General features: G+C 40.6%; 3 protein-coding genes across 5 annotated transcripts in view; 2 read left to right on the top strand and 1 right to left on the bottom strand.

Moving 5' to 3' along the window:
* The first annotated feature begins 1,236 nt into the window (after positions 1-1,236).
* cops4 (COP9 constitutive photomorphogenic homolog subunit 4 (Arabidopsis)) lies at positions 1,237-7,391 on the top strand. Of its 2 annotated transcripts, none has more exons than XM_061798978.1 (10): positions 1,237-1,354; positions 2,612-2,691; positions 2,791-2,942; positions 3,129-3,232; positions 3,309-3,462; positions 3,595-3,745; positions 4,531-4,701; positions 4,945-5,060; positions 5,288-5,372; positions 6,977-7,391. In XM_061798978.1, the coding sequence occupies exons 1-10, from the start codon at positions 1,281-1,283 to the stop codon at positions 7,108-7,110; spliced, it is 1,221 nt and encodes a 406-aa protein (XP_061654962.1). In that variant the 5' UTR covers positions 1,237-1,280; the 3' UTR covers positions 7,111-7,391. The 2 variants fall into 2 exon arrangements, with proteins under 2 accessions (XP_061654962.1, XP_061654963.1); XM_061798979.1 differs by having other exon boundaries at positions 1,338-1,354; positions 2,612-2,687.
* A 395-nt stretch (positions 7,392-7,786) lies between these two features.
* Positions 7,787-11,281, bottom strand: LOC133489827 (placenta-specific gene 8 protein-like). The gene is made up of 5 exons (XM_061798980.1): positions 11,142-11,281; positions 10,313-10,405; positions 9,671-9,795; positions 8,042-8,181; positions 7,787-7,880 (listed from the first exon to the last, which is right to left on the bottom strand). The coding sequence occupies exons 2-4, from the start codon at positions 10,395-10,397 to the stop codon at positions 8,077-8,079; spliced, it is 315 nt and encodes a 104-aa protein (XP_061654964.1). The 5' UTR covers positions 10,398-10,405; positions 11,142-11,281; the 3' UTR covers positions 7,787-7,880; positions 8,042-8,076.
* A 1,150-nt stretch (positions 11,282-12,431) lies between these two features.
* Positions 12,432-16,725, top strand: part of adamts6 (ADAM metallopeptidase with thrombospondin type 1 motif, 6) — a 62,311-nt gene continuing 58,017 nt past the window's right edge. Inside the window, exons 1-3 of one of the 2 annotated variants that reach the window (XM_061798972.1) lie at positions 12,432-13,716; positions 15,576-16,044; positions 16,223-16,599. In XM_061798972.1, coding sequence (XP_061654956.1) covers positions 15,945-16,044; positions 16,223-16,599 — 477 coding nt within the window. In that variant the 5' untranslated portion in view covers positions 12,432-13,716; positions 15,576-15,944. The remainder of the gene's footprint in view (positions 13,717-15,575; positions 16,045-16,222; positions 16,600-16,725) is intronic. The other variant, XM_061798973.1, reaches the window with a different exon arrangement.

A 16,725-nucleotide genomic window follows, 5' to 3' on the forward strand; every position in this document is an offset into this window, starting at 1 on the left:
CAGTAACCTAAATGCCCTTGCCTACAATGGTTTGTTTCGTTTTGCTGATTTGATCACAGAGAACTGTATATAAACATGTCTATACCAACATATGTCGAACTTTAAACAAACGAGAAAACAGTACAGTACAGCAACAGCAAAGAATATTTACAATTAACGAAACAAAGAAATAATTTTAAAAAACAACTCTTCCATCCATTAATTTTCTGTACATCTCGGACACAGGTGTCAAACTCCAGGCCTGGGGGGCCACATTTGGCCCAACACATCATTTGATGTGGCCCGTAGAAGCGAATCATTTGCGTCAATTTCCATGGTTTTTGCTAAATATCTGTACCAAATTTTCTATTTGTCATATGAAGTAAATAATGTTGAGATAATGCAGGCATTTTGTTTGTTACTAAACCCCTTTTTAATCCTTTGACTTGAACAAACTATTATCTTTGACGAATGATTTCAAAATTACTCAGCTATCAATTTGTTGAGCCAAGAATGTGGCTGATGACAATATTGAATTGAAAATTTAACTCCTGGTCTAAGAGCACCCCAAATATTTGGTAGACTTAACTCCTGTCAACTGTTTTCCATCTATGTTTAGGTAGATGTGAGCCACTGTTTTTTTTTTTTTTTTGTCAGAGTGGACTATAATAAAAATTTTCTTGTTTATGTTTAGGTATAATTTATTACCTTTAATCCAAGTATCCATTTTTTTCAATCCACTATTAAGTAAACATTGAAGCTCGTATAAATTGCAGTGAGACAAAAATAGATTAGTATCATCAGCAAATATGACTTTATGCAGTAATTTAGATGAATTCACAAAGTAATTAATATAAAGGATGAAGAGCAAAGCTCCCAAAATGTTATCTTGCGGGATCCCAAATTTAACATCCATTTGTTTGAGATTGGTAATTATGAATCTCGACATAAAATAAAAAAAATTTGAACTAAAGTAGGCTTCTAAATTTAAGTTGAACTTCTTCAACAAACTAAACAAGCTCAATTGCCTCGATTCAACCTTTGCGGATTTCACCATCTAGTGACTGTGAACAGTATTGGCCGTGATACAATTGTAAACGCTGAGTCTCGGGGTTCCCCCAATTAAAAAACATATTTAAAATGTAATTTAAAATGTAATTTAAGTATACCATCGAATATTTCTAATGATTATTATAAATAATCAAATAAAAATAAATATTTTAAAAATCTTTCGTAACTTAGCGGAAATAGCCTCTCTTGGCGGCGGAAGCGGCGTTGTTGTCAACCCGGACGGCGCGACCATGGCCACCGAAGTGCGGCAGGAGCTCGCACAGCTGATGAATTCATTTGGCTCTCACAAAGATCTTTCGGCCAAGTACGTAGCGTTTACTATAAACGTTTTTTTTTTTATTTTCCCATTTCAAACTCGCCCTAGTACAGAATATGAAGCGCCCCGTTTGACTAAAGCGGTGCCGGGGTTACCATGACAGAGCAAGCTAAGCTAACGTTAGCGGCTTTTGCTTAGGTATCTAGTTTGGTGTTATTGTTCGAATTAAATTTATTTGCGATTAAAACCGGTTAGTCTGTATGGATTAAGATATTAAAACAGTAACCATGTGGATAGCGTCCGAGACACTCACATTTTCGCGTAATTTGAATCTCTTAGTAGTAGCTAGCAATTACTTACTGCTTTGTGATGGACTACATATCATAAATACAAATCATGGTTAAATTGTAATTAAGTACATTAACACTTCTCAAGGAGATGACAAAGTGCTTCACATGGTTAAAATGCACATTATGCAATTGGTACAAGAAAAGTCAAATCAAGTTTGACTTGGATGCTGCCAAAACAAATGGGATTTTAACCGTTTTAAACAAATATATCCACAGAAGAGGCAGCAGCTCTTAGCTCGAAGGGCAACACACTACAAGGCTCTACTACTTTAAATTAATTGTTAAGCTCTCTCGAGGGACAGTAAGTAAAAGGCGATCAGCAGACAGGATTGACCTTAGTGTTGTCACCACACCCAAATTCTGACTGTGATACGGATACTGAAACAATACCAATGCAAAAACGTAACATCAGAAAAAGCAGTGGAATTGTAGTTGACAAAAGATGGAACTTCAAATTCTTTGTATTGGAATTAATACAAAATATTATTGAGCAGTAGAGGATATTAAATGCAATTATTATGTATATCATATATATATATATATATATGTGTACATCGAGCAAGAATGGGAAAGAATTCCACCTACAAAGCTTCAACAATTAGTGTCCTCAGTTCCCAAACGTTTATTGAATGTTGTTAAAAGAAAAGGTGATGTAACACAGTGCTAAACATGACCCTGTCCCATCTTTTTTGGAACGTGTTGCAGCCATCAAATTCTAAGTTAATGATTATTTGCTAAAAACAATCATGTTTATCAGTTTGAACATTACATATCTTGTCTTCAATAGTGTATTCAATTAAATATAGGTTGAACATGATTTGCAAATCATTGTATTCTGTTTTTATTTGTTTAACACAACGTCCCAACTTCATTGGAATTAGGGTTGTATTAAGACAACTGGGAACTGTTTCAAATTGTGAATAAAATTGCATGATACTGTATGTCTCCTTTTAAGATATAGACAAATCTTGGAAAAGGCTGTTCAGTTCACAGATGCAGATCAACTCGAGTCCTTGAAAGCCTTTGTTGAAGCAAGTATGCAACACTTTAATTCACTTTTAAAGACCTCGATAGTATTGAGTCTTTCTCCATAAAGATACATTTTCCTCTCCTGTATTTTTTACTCCCTCATAGTGGTCAATGAAAATGTGAGTCTGGTCATCTCCAGACAGCTGCTAACTGACTTCTGTACACATCTGCCCAACTTGCCCGACGCCACAGCCAAAGCGGTGTATCACTTCACCTTGGAGAAGATCCAGCCGAGGGTTATTTCCTTCGAGGAGCAGGTAAACTCTTCACTTATATCACAACTCTCCACTGTGTCTGGAATTAATACTTCTGGCCCACGGTCAATAATGTTATACATATTATATACGTGCACTTCTATGTGCAATAGAAGTATTGCATACACATTTAGGGCTGCAGCTATTGAATATTTTCAATCAAACAGTTGAGTTAGTAACTGTGTGCAGGTGGCCTCCATCAGACAGCACTTAGCGACCATTTACGAAAAGGAGGGCGACTGGAGGAACGCTGCTCAGGTTTTAGTTGGCATTCCTCTGGAGACGGGGCAAAAGTAAGCTACGTGCCCAATCTTTTCACCGTTTGGAGCCTTCCTCGTCTTTTAATCTCTCTTTTTCGGTCTCCTTCAGGCAATATAATGTCGACTACAAGTTAGACACCTACCTGAAAATAGCCCGTCTCTACCTGGAGGATGACGACCCGGTGCAGGCCGAGGCCTACATCAACAGAGCCTCGCTGCTTCAAAATGAGTCCTCCAATGAACAGCTGCAAATACACTACAAGGTGAGCAGGCAGAGGGGTGGCCGGGTGTCAAAAATTGCCATCCCGCTTCTGACACCAGTGATGGTGGGTCCACACAGCTGGATGCATTGTTCCGGAGCCCATATAGGAAATACATTATTCTCTCGCGCTCAGGTGTGCTACGCCAGAGTCCTCGACTTCAGGAGGAAGTTTATTGAAGCGGCGCAGCGATACAACGAGCTGTCTTACAAATCCATCGTCCACGAGAGCGAGCGTCTAGAGGCGCTCAAGCACGCGCTCAACTGCACCATTTTGGCGTCCGCAGGTACGAATACTCTTGCCAACTCATTTTTGGGGGGATGTTGCTAAAGGCGGGCCAATTAGTTACAAAAAAACATTTTAGGTTATAGCGCAATTGTTTGGATAGGAAGTCACACACAGTAGAATTAAGAATCTGAAAAGTGCAGAGACCCAGACATTTTTTTATTATTATTTATATATAATAATTAATTAAATTGTGGCCTCTAAATATGTGCACGCAAAATGCTAATTTGTGGCCCCAAAATACTAAATTGTGGCAACACTTTAGGTATAATGTGCCCACAAAATACTAATTTGTGGGTTTAATATCACTCCACTGCGATTTGCTGCCAACCAGTTCAGGGTGTACCCCGCCTCCTGCCCGAATATTGCTGGGATGGGCTCCAGCACTCCCGCGACCCTTGTGAGGATAAGCAGCTCAGAAAATGGATGGATCAATATCACTCCAATGAACGACCTGGACGTTTGGGTAAGCAAATGGAGCGCACCTTTGCTAGAAACCACAGTGTCCTCTACCTTTCTGTTTCTAGAGGTGCGCTTGATTAGCTAACCCAAACGTCCAGAAAGGATTTTCCCCTGAAGATTTGCTATTTGCTGAAAACTCACCTTTTTGTCTTTTTTGGTGCCAAGGACAAATCTCTGTCTAATATGTTATTGGTGCCTAGAAACTAGTTGCACTGAAAATTTGCTAAATAAAGCAACAAAAGTGCAAAGTTGGCAACTTGGCATTCAAAGCGGTGGTGGGGAGGGAGTTTGTCGATGGTCATGTTTATTTTTCTGGTGTTCCAGGCCAGCAACGTTCCCGCATGTTGGCCACCCTCTTCAAGGACGAGCGCTGCCAGCAGCTGGCCGCGTACGGGATTCTAGAGAAGATGTACCTGGACCGCATCATCCGGGGGAACCAGCTGCAGGAGTTTGCAGCCATGCTTATGCCTCACCAGAAGGCCACCACGGCGGACGGTCAGTATGCGTAAGCAACTTTAAAGTGGAAGTGTGCCAAGTACAGCAACGGCAAATCATGTAGATAATAATCGTGGAAAAGAGATTAGGAGAAAAGAGAGGCATCTTGTAATGAGGACAAGTGCTATAGAAAATGGATGAATTTATCTCATTATATTGTGTACCTAATGAATGGTTAGTGATTGGAGCATCACATATTTCGAAATACTGCAGCGTTAACCCCACATATGAATTTCTCTTCAGGCTCCAGCATCCTGGACAGAGCTGTAATCGAACACAACCTGCTGTCCGCCAGTAAACTCTACAACAACATCACGTTCGAAGAGCTCGGAGCACTTTTGGAAATCCCTCCGGCCAAAGTGAGAAACACCGATGGAGTCAGAAGACACAATGTTATTCTCAGTAGAGACATATTGCTTCTGAAACATTGCACTTTAACTCTTGTGTTTATTGCTATGTTGATTTAGTGTTCACCCTCCCATGACAACCTTGACATGCAATTTCTAAGCAAAGTGCAGTCAACAGTGCATGATTGTACTTTATTTTATGACCCTTTTATTGATTTGTTATTGACTTCTATCTACAGGCTGAGAAGATTGCGTCGCAGATGATCACCGAAGGACGCATGAACGGCTTCATCGACCAGATCGACGGTATCGTGCACTTTGAGAGTGAGTGGCATGTTTTTTTGGCGACTACACTGAAGCCCCATTAATCAGGGGGGATACATCCCAGATCACCTGTGATAGCTTTCCCCTCCCATACACTTTGTACTTCTCAAAACACACAAGGCGCTTACATTACACACTGTTTTTTCAAATGGTTTTTTTGTTTGTTTTTGGGTGACATAAAAGGAAATGAGACCAAGATAAAACACTCCAAAACTTTTCCCGCAATCAAAAAACCTGTTCATCTCAATTTAAAAAAAATAAAAAATTAAAAAAAAAGATTTTTTGAGAGGGGAAGTGAAAATAAACAACGGAAATAATGTGCTTGCACAAGTGTGCACACCCTGTTATATCTGGGATGTGGTCATTTTCAGAATGAACAATCACATTCAGATGTTAAGTTGGTATCAGAACACACTTGCCACCATTTAAAGTGCCTATTAGTGCTGTCAAATAAATTTCAGTTGTTCTAGTGGGCTTTTCCTGAGGTTTCTTTTTTTTCTTTCAAGCAGAAGCCTGAAGACTTTGTGCTAACACTGATTGCTATTTTAAACTGTTCATAATTCCCTTCACCTTTTCCGAGGCCCCAGTTCCATCTGAAGTAAAGAAAACAGCCCCAAAGCATGATGCCGACACCACCACGCGTCACTGTAGGTATGGTGGTGTTTGGTGATGAGCGGTGGTGTGTTTGCACCAAACATACCTCTTGGAATTATGTCCAAAAAGTTTTACCTTGGTTTCATTGGTTCATAACACATTTTTTCCACGTGTTTTTTGGAGATTTTGTTTAAAAGTTTCAGTAGTTCAATTTAAAAAGTGAAACTAATATACAGATTCATATTAAAAGTCCTTTTGATCATATGTAATAATCTGTCAAACAAATTGTCCACCTTTTTCCAAGTCTCGCTGTCCTTTAAAGTTAGTTAAGCGGGTGTCGTGTTCCGGTAATATCCCTTCTTTGCTGATTTCTGTACAATTGGCAAACCCGGATAAATGCACTGTCTTGCAGCTCTGCTATTTTGCTGTATCTCTGTGAAAAAGGCTACTGTGGTAACAAAAAAAAAACAACAAAAAGAGTGTCATGTGTGGTGTTGACAACAGGGCGCTCCCTCATACTAAAGGTGTGACGTAGTGTTTAATGGAAAGCCCCTTGAGTATTTATTTGATATCGTTGATATCCAGCTTAAGGTCTGTGTACTAGTACACTCTTTGTCATCACTAGTAAGACAATACAGCGCACTAGTAGAACAACTTTTATACTAGTAACATTTTCCCACTGATGCCTTCCACCACTGCGGTCCTAGCTTGAATGGCGCCCTGCGCAAGAACCCTCTTTAACCAGTCGGCAAAGCAATAACACATATACGGCTATGACACTCGGTTACTTTCTACCAACAATGAGCTAACCTTAGCTTCTCACCCAAATACTTAATTTATTAGCAAAATGCTTGGAGACCCCTTATGTCCATAAGGGGGCGCAAATTCCCCATACAAACAGCAATGATTTATGTCATAATGTCCCGTATATCACATTGCATTTTTATTTTATTTTAAATAGCGTGTTATGTTCGCATAAATGCTTAAACAGCTTTTTATATTGTTTTCAGCACGGGAGCCGCTTCCCACGTGGGACAAGCAGATCCAATCGCTGTGTTTCCAAGTCAACAACCTCCTGGAAAAGATCCGACAGGCAGCTCCCGAGTGGGCCGCCCAAGCAATGGAAACCCAGATGAGCCAGTAAATATCGCCCCACCTCGAGCCCCTGTCTTTAAGTTTTGTCTTCCCACTCAAAAGCATCATCGCAAGGTGCGCCAAAGGAACTAGATCCCTTCACTGCTCACATCCCATTGGCTGAATACTCCGAGGGCACACTTTTATTGCCTGGTGCCCACAATGACTCCTGTTTTCGTTGACAACGCAAGTTCTCTCGTGTGTAACCGTTGGCATTTTATTGGCTACGTGTCATACGGCCAATATGACGACAGTGTTGACATGGAACACAATTAAAGATGCGCACAGCTAGCGGCTCAATCTGCTCTTTTTCAACACACCCTTGAAGAACTGCTTTCGCCACATATAGTCATCACCCACTATATAATAGAGAAAAATTCACCCCGCCCCCCTAAAAAAGGTTTACAAGATGGCGGCAAAGTGCTACATTTTTATTAGACAGGGCTTTGGCGATTTCGCTGTTCCTAAGACGAACCATCCGTAAATGTGTTCGTAAACATGAAAGACTATTGGGTGTCTTTGATGGTGTTTCTATAACATGTAAAACACTGTTTATGTAAACCTAAACTCTGAGTCTTTGATTAATGTGGTTTTGATAACATCAAAGACAATTTAGTCCAAACCTAAAGTATGTATTTTCATATACATTTAAGACTTAAATGAACCCCAAAAATATTTCGTACACCTTGAAGACAATTGGTCCTTTATTTTAATACCACCAATATTATCAATCGTATAGATGATACATCAATATCCACTGCTTCTCAGAGAAGATAAACCCTGCAACATTAAAAGAAATGGCGTTAACCCAAGATTATGATCATGACTCATTTTTTCCTGAGATAGCAGCTTTCTTATCACACTAATACGACTGCTAGAATCAAGATTTAGGTCATTATTTTTTCCGCCATCATTATTGAGGCAAGTAATGTTTAACTCACCGGGGTCAGGAGGGTTCGCGTCGAAGCGCTCCTTTTCAGAAGATGCCTTGGTCCTTTCTCCGGTCGATGTCCCTCTTCAGCTGGCAGGTGGCGCACACCAGGCAGCACATGTTGGCCATGAAGTCGCTACACAGGGAACCCTGCAAAAGCGTCACGCAAACACACACACACACACACACACTCGTTTAGCTTTCAGTTATATCGAGGGCGGAGAACAATGGCCTCGCTGAGTAAACACGCTGTCTCATTATCAGGAAGGAAGTTGGGTGTCAACAGTGACAAAGCAAATAGACAATGGTCGATGGGTATCATTTCACAATACTATCGTCGTTCTGTTGCACCCAACGTAACTCCTGTGAATTTCAACACAACAGTAAAATAGAACAGTAAAATCGTAGCAGTGAACAGTTGGTAACTTAAAGCCTGGGTTTGCATACGCCAGCTATGAAGAAGAAGCAATTCACACACATTGACCTTCAGTCCAACTCTGTCATTGAAAGGGAGCAGTTGAAGTCTTCAAAGAACCTAACTTTTTGTAATGATTGGAGACAATTTAGTCTTAAACGAGCCGAACGTGATTTTGTATTCATTGAAGACAATTTAGCATTCAACGTAACATCCAAGTTTCAGTAAACACTAGTGACCATTTAGTCTTTAATGAACCTAACCTACGGGTTGTCATAAACGTCAAAGAAAATTTTGTCTTCAATGAACCCAGTGTGCGTGTTTTCACAAATCGATTTTGAAATCGATTTAGTCTTCGACAAACCTAGCGTTCACGTGTTTAGAAGATTGAAGTACATTTAGTCTTCACAGCACCGTGCTTTTGTAGAAGGTGTAGAAAATATTCTCCAATTCCTGATACACGTAAAATTGAAAACAATTTAATCTCAAACGATCCTAACATACGGGTTTTGTAATAATTGAAGACAATTTAGTATTCAACTAATCTAACATATAGTACGTTTCCATAAACATTGACAACAATTTAGTCTTCTATAAAAGTAACCGTTTTTTCGTGAACATTGAAGAAAATTTTGTCTTTAATGAAGCCAATGTATGTTTCTGAAAAACAATTCTTTTCTGAATAAAAATTGACATTTAGTTTGCAGAGGACTTAACCCATATTCTTCATAAACAAAAACAATTTAGACTTTAGACAGCGTGTATGCAAAGAATTTAAGAGAATATGGTCTTCAGCTAAGCTAACCTAAACAAACAAATACGATCTTATGTCTTCATCGGACCTAATGGGCGTGTTTTCTTCTAAAGTGTAGGAACAGGGAGCTGAAAGGCAAAATTCATAACAGGTGTTTGAGCCATGAAAATTTGCAAGGACTTCTATGCCTTACTGCGACTCGTCCAGTATCTCTGTATCTCTTCTGCAACCTGCTGATGAAAATGTGACAGTCTAAATTCAGTTGCCACTTTCCTCTCAGAACATCAAGTTTGAAGCCTCACTAGTCACAGAAAGGCATAGAAGTGGACATCCTTGGGAATGTATCGATCCATTCATGGCTCAAACACCTGTTGGGAATTTTGCCTTGGAGCTCCTTGTTAGATAACAGCTGGTGAAACATTGAAAAGTTGGACACTGTGGCGACGGCAGCTTGCCCTGTGCGTACGTACGTTGATGTTGTATCGGGTCCGGTAGACGCTGCGGATGGCCATGCTTAGGCCGCACAGGCAGCACTCGTCCATGTTGCTGGCGATGGTGCAGCTCAGGCACGGGAAGCACCACAGGCCGTAGCAGCCTGCGGACAGAAGGAGAAGGGGATGGACAACGCACCATGAGGTACACCTGCTCACAGTCTCAATGAGAACCATTTATAGCATTTAAAAAAAAAAAAAAAAAAAAAAGGCTGAGCATTTTATCCATTTTAGCGTTTAAAGTTATGTATCAGGACCATTGTTTTTTTTTTTTAAATCGATTTTTTTTTGTGTGTGGCTATAGTCCTACTACTTAAGCTTTAGATGTTAACTATTCGAATTTTATAATGTCACTGGTAATACTAGTATCACAAAGTTTTTATTTTTACATTTTGTTGTTGTTGATCGTAGGTCAACTTTGTGTGCCGGATCTGCTCAACATGAGACATAACAACAATGCACCACATATGCGTGTTGATAGTTTATTTATTTATGTATTTATTTTATAAAGAGAACTTACAAGTTCCACAATCGTCGCAGAAGTGACATGAAAACAACAATGGACCACATGTGTGTTGATACAGTCAACTCTTTTTTAATTTTTTTTTTAAGAGAACTTACAAGTTCCCCAATCGTCGCAGAAGTCGCACAAGCCGGTCTGGAAGTCGGAAGCAGGATATCTGCCTGGTTGATTGGTCACAGCCATGATGAAGACTGATGATGAAGATAACTAGTATGAGAAGGACCGAACTTGACCTAATTTAAGTTCAAATGTTCAAACTGTGCTGAATTTTATTTATTTTTTTAAATCCAATGCAGCACATTTGGTAAGTCCAGTTCAGTTGCATTGGCTGACTGGTTAGCACATCTGCCCCTCACACTTCTGAGGACCCAGCTTCAAATCCCGGCCCCGCCTGTGTGGAGTTAGCATGTTCTCCCCGTGCCTACGTGGCTTTTCTCCGGGAACTCTCCCTCCCCTATCCCCAAAAAACATGTGTGGTAGGTTGATTGAAGGCTCTAAATTGCCTGTAGGTGTGAATGTGGGTGCGAAAATGGATGGATGGATGGATACAACGTAATTTATTGAAAATAACTTTGTGGCTGCTGATGCTAGTCTGAGAACTAATGCGCTAGTGTCGCAAAATGTATTCCTTAACATAAATGTCCCCACTGCTACAACCACAACAATAATAATCACATACAGTTAAATAATACAATGTATATATTTTTTTACCTCCTGTTATTTTACTGTTATGAGGAAGTATTTTGGACTGTATATCAAGGTTTTCTATTTCTTTTTTTCTTCTAATTGTGCATCTTTAATGAACCTTGAGTTGGAAAAAAAAATGTAATACAGTATTTCACAGAGCTCTGCAAGGCGTAGCCAATTACAACAAATGTAGCATTCCTAGCAAATGTTGAAAAGAGTTGAATAATAGGCCACTCTTACCGTGCGAGGTTGCAGTGTGGAGGAACTGATGAGCGCGGGGAGATGTGTGCGTTGCTTTAACAAGATAGGACTTTTTTATTGAAGGGCACACCCTCGTGGTTTTCTTTTCCTACCTGTTTTCAGTGCAGGTTTTCCTGTTAGGGATCTACAATTTGATGAAATCATCAATGCGTTGGAGTGGGGGGGGGGGTGAAGCAATCATGAGGAACTTCACGTGAAAACCGCATGGGAAATGTGTCATTGCTCCTTTTAAGTCACAGGTGTCAAACTCAAGGCCCGGGGTCACATCTGGCCAGCCATATCATTTTATATGGCTCGCAAAAGCAAATCATGTGTCAACTTCCATGATTTCTGCTAAAAATCTGTACCAAATTTTCAAATAGTCATATGTAATAAGTAAGAATATTGAAATATTGCAAGCATTTTTTGTTACCAAACCTCATTTTTCCCCCAGTAAATTGAACAAAAGGTGAACAAACTATTATCCTTGACTTCTGGTTTCAAAACTAGTTATCCATCCAATTGTTGTGTATATGTAATGCTACAACGAGGTGAATAAACATAATGGTGTCAGTCATAATGGCCTTCTGAGGGTAACGACGACGCGTCTCTTTAAATGTTCTCAGATAGACTTTGGAAAATGTGAACGTTGTAGGGTTACTATTCAGTGTTTTGAAGTTTATATGGCTGCTACCACGCCTGACCCAAGTTCACTGCATAGGACTATCGAGAGCAACTACTAAAGTGTGAATGTCTACTATTTGTCTACCCTTATCAACAGGCTAATGCTGCATTTTCGAATTTCAGTGAGTGCTTTAAAAAATGTCACAAACGTGCATTTTATGTATGACTAAATGTGTTTTTCCCAGCCTATATTGCACCAAGGCACATATTTTACATTAGAAAAATCACAGCGCGCCAACAACCAAACAATGGAAAATGTCATAAAGTCTGCATACTGAAATAATGCTGATCTTGTCTCAGTTTCACTCACAAATGTACCTACTCCGTGTCAAATGTGGGCCTGTTTAGTTAAACACAAAGCTATTCTATGGTATGAATGGCAACGCGGATGTTAATTGCACCTTGAGTGTTTGCTTGTTCGAAAGACACATTGTTCGTAGTCAATAAAGCAGTTCAGGGAAATTAGTTCGGACTCACTGGAATATAGTCATTGATGTTTATAAAAACGGGTCAAAGACTCATTCTCTTTGATGTTTCAAAACAGGTATGTTACATTCATCAAAGACTCTTGATTGTCTTCGGGATTTGGAAAAAAATGCATACCTTTAGGTTTCGAGGAAGACTTTCAATTGTCTTTGATGTTGGTAACAGCCTGTGGGTTACCTTTAGGAAAGACTCGTGATGGTCTTCAACGTTGAGAAAAAAAAAGACTAAATTGTCCTTGATGTTGACAAAAGATGTAAGTCACAGTAGTCAACTTTTACAAAAACAGTAAGAATCCCTATTGTCTTCAATACTGAAAAAAAAAAAAATGCCCATTTTAGGTTAGTTGCTGTCTAAATTGTCTTGACTTTTCCATTCTTCAAAGACTCCTGATCATCATTTACAAAAATAGTCATATTTTATTTTTAAAAAACACCATGCATATTACATTCAGAAAAAGACTCTTGATCGTCTTCATTTTTTAAAATGCGTACCTATTGTGTTAAAACAGATTGTGAGTCGGTATAGTTCTCTGCCGTGGCCGTCATGTGATCGACAGGTTGCAGTTCCACCGTTCAGCCTCACGGTGTCGCCGCCTGCCACAAAGTGCGCAAAGGGAAGCCGGTCGAGTTTTGGAAATGATGTGAGGCTGCCACATAATGATCACTGGCGTGTCACAAACAGTCAGTCACCACCAAGTCTTTCAGAGTCACTTTGGAACATATTAGTGGGATTTTTAATGAGTAGTTAAATAACAATAATACCCGACTTCGCTATTAAAGTAGTTTGTCACCATGACAACGACAACTCCACTCCTTGGGTGTCATCCAGGGGGTTGCTGAAGTTTTTGCCTTGATGGACATGCGCACAGATGTTTTTTTTTTTTTTTTAGACAGGCACATCTGCACTGACGTCACCCACTCCATGAAAGAGAGAGAGAGAGAGAGAGAGAGAGAGAAAGAGAGAACTGGCAATTTGAAAGCCGGACTAGTGGGACATACCCCGGTGAGTGCGATGAGTAGGAGCAGCCTCCCTCCTCCACAGCCGAAAGTCCTACTCGCTTTGCATGCATGCATGCATGCGTGCACAACCCCCCACCACCCACCCTCACCCCTTGTCCCCTCCTCTTGCAACCTCAACTCACTTTTTAAGCCAGCCTGAGTCAAGATTATAACGGCTTGGAAATAGAGAGCCCCGTTGCAGGAGAGTGCATTGTTTTTTTTGTTTTTTTCTTTTTTAAATTGTTTTTTTTTTTCCAACTGGGTTGCTTCAATGCGCAGCCGAGAGGATGAACGAGGAGCCAGCCAGGAGATGAGCGCAGGAGCACGCACCGGGCCGGTGCTTCGTGGAGCGGACATCGGCTTTTTGGACACGCATCCCGCACACTTGGACCGGAGCTGACCACCACGTAAATAATATTCCACTAACTTGACCTAACTGTATGACAGGTGCTTGTTGTAATTTGTAAGTGCAGAAAGTGCTGTTCAAAAATTCGCTCCTCTTTATTAGGTACACCTGCACAAAACAAGAAGCAGCGAGGACAAAATTGTCTTTGTTTTCAAAAACACACATGATACTTCCTAATTGTCTTCCACTTTTGGTTTGTTAAAGACTCACAACTGACCCGAGATAATTTGGCTTCCGTCTACAAAAACTCAAAACTCATTGAGGACTCTTGTGTCTTTGATGCTTTCAAAGACACGTGTTACAATCGCCAAATACTTTCAGGTACTTGGAGACTATAAGTTGTCATTGATAAATTGTCATCACACTTTCCAAAAACACGTACGTTAAGTTCACTGAAGACCCCTGTCTTTGATGTTGTCAAATACAAGTTCCGTTAGCCAAATTCTTTGTTAACTAATGAGTACAATATGTTGTGTTACTTGAAGACTACACTTAAGTCTTTACTAAAACACGTTATGTTAATGGAAGACTAAGTGTCTTTGATGTTTGCAAAAAAATAAATACAAAAAACATGTTTGTCATGAAACGCTCAAATTGTCTTGGTTTAAAAACAAAAAGTTTGTTCATTGATGTATAACTTTACCAAACACTATGAAAGGTGCTTGTCGTTGTTGTCGCGTCTATGCAAAATAGACTAATGAGGACAACGTTGTCTTTGATATTTTCTCAAACACTTCTGATGTCACTCGTCAAAAACTTCCAAATGCCACATTTGTTAAAAACTCAAGATTGTCTTGGATATATTGTCCTTGATCTTTATAAAAATGCGCATGTTAAGTTCATTGAAGGATCTTGTGTCTTTGATGTATTCATTCATCCATCCACCCCCTTATTCACTGTGTTCATGAATGAAAATGTTTCCCTTTCATTCATCAATCTTGGTGGGATTTTCTTCTATAACTTCATACTTTACTACTAATACTTTCATGTTACAAATGGTGGAAATGTCCATTGGAATCCAAAACAATTTGTCCGAAATACCACACAGATAGTGACTGAAAAGTCATCTTACGAAAATGTTGACCTTTATTCATCAATCTTGTTCAGATTGTCCTCCATCTTCGTATCTGTTCGTCTAATATCGTCATATTTTGGTCCGTGTATATTAGAATTGGTGGAAATCCAAAACCGCTCCAAAGATACAGTTTTTAAATTAAAAGGGTGACCCTTTATCAATCAATCTTGGTCGGCTTTTTTTTTCTGGTCTTCGTATTCAAGTCGTTAATGTCAGAAATTGTAGAAATATCTGTGAGAATCAGTCAATATGACATCGGATGTATGGAAGGTCCTTGAAATGTTGGTTGGATTTTCTTCTAATGTCCTGATAACTTGGTCGTTAGGATTGGAAATGGTGCAAATGTCCATCAGAATCCAAACCGATAAGACCAAAGAACCTCAAAGGTGCACTGAAGGTCCCTGAACTGTTTCCAAATGAAAATGTCGCACATTTATTCAATCTTGGTTGGATTTTAGTCGAATAGCTACATGTATTTTATTCTCATATCTTTATATTTTAGTGCTTCATTTTAGAAATGATAGAAATGTCCATTAGACTCCAAAACAATCAGTCAAAGGAGCCTCAAAGACACACTGATGGTCCTTGGAACATTTTCTTAGGCCCTTTATTCATCAAACTTGGTCAGATCTTCATCTAATGGCGCCATAATTCAATCTTTAATATCAGAAACAGTGGTCATGTCAGTCAGACTCCCGTCCAAAGAGCCTCTGTTTTGGAATAACACGAAAACGATTGAGAAGTTGCTGCGGTCGTCTTCACGCCTTGATTGATTCCTTTGGCAGGAACGCAGATGGATGGGCTGAGGCAAGTTTCCGATGTAGAGCTTCCACTCTGGAGTTCCACCTGAGCGTCTGATGGATCGCCGTGTTTTGGCTGAGCTGCGGACATGAATCGTGAGGTCTGCACCACGACGTGGACGTGCTCGCCTCTGGGAGAAATCTGAGCATCCGTGATACACACAGACCTTTTTTTTTTTCCAAGCCAGCGAGGGGACGCAAACCATGGAGTTGTTATGGTTTGGCTTTGGACTGAGCGCATGTTTTTAGTCCGACTGTAGCACCCTCTTCCCTTTCCTCCTCCTCCTTCTCCATCCAGTCCCCCAGTCCCGTAACCCGCCACCCCCTCCCCCATGTCACATCTTTCCCAGAATTATGGAAATTTTGTGGAAGACGCTGACTTGGACATTGAGCCTGGTGGTCATGGCTGCTTCTGAATTTCAGAGCCTCGATCGACTTTCACACAACTCTCAAGGTAGGATGACCAAAACAAGGGATCCTTAGGTTAGCATCCTGGATTGTTTGACTTCAGAGCGTTCCCAGATAGCAGTCGTATTATCACAGCTAATTGGAACAATGATAACTGTAGCATTGCTGTTGTCTGGACTTCTGGTTGTCCCATCAACATGTGCATTGTCCCCATGCATCCACAGAGGAGTTCCTGTCCTACCTGCAGCACTACCAGCTGACTGTCCCTGTGCGAGTTGATGAGAAGGGAGAGTTTCTGAGCTACACTGTGAAGCACCACCGACCCGGCCGACGGAGACGCGGGGCGGCTAACCCCTTGGCGGGCCCGTACCTGGAGCCGCCCGAGTCCCAGCTTTTCTACAGACTCTCTGCCTACGGGAAGCATTTCCATTTAAACCTGACTCTCACCCCTCACCTGGTTTCCAAGCACTTCACGGTGGAGTACTGGGGCAGCGACGGCATGGAGTGGCGCCACAATCTGGTGGATAACTGCCACTATGTGGGATTCTTGCAGAACCGGCGGAACGCCACTCTGGTGGCGCTCAGCAACTGCAACGGCCTGGTGAGCCAAAAGTGTCCACTACCGACTTTTTAATCATGGCGTCACGCCTACTTCCGGATTGCAAAGCTTTCTCAAATTCACCACAAGTGAACAAACCTTTCCATGTCATTTGACCGAGGCAAAGCT

Source organism: Phyllopteryx taeniolatus, chromosome 15 (assembly GCF_024500385.1).
Source record: "Phyllopteryx taeniolatus isolate TA_2022b chromosome 15, UOR_Ptae_1.2, whole genome shotgun sequence".
NCBI classification, from domain to species: Eukaryota; Metazoa; Chordata; class Actinopteri; order Syngnathiformes; family Syngnathidae; genus Phyllopteryx; species Phyllopteryx taeniolatus.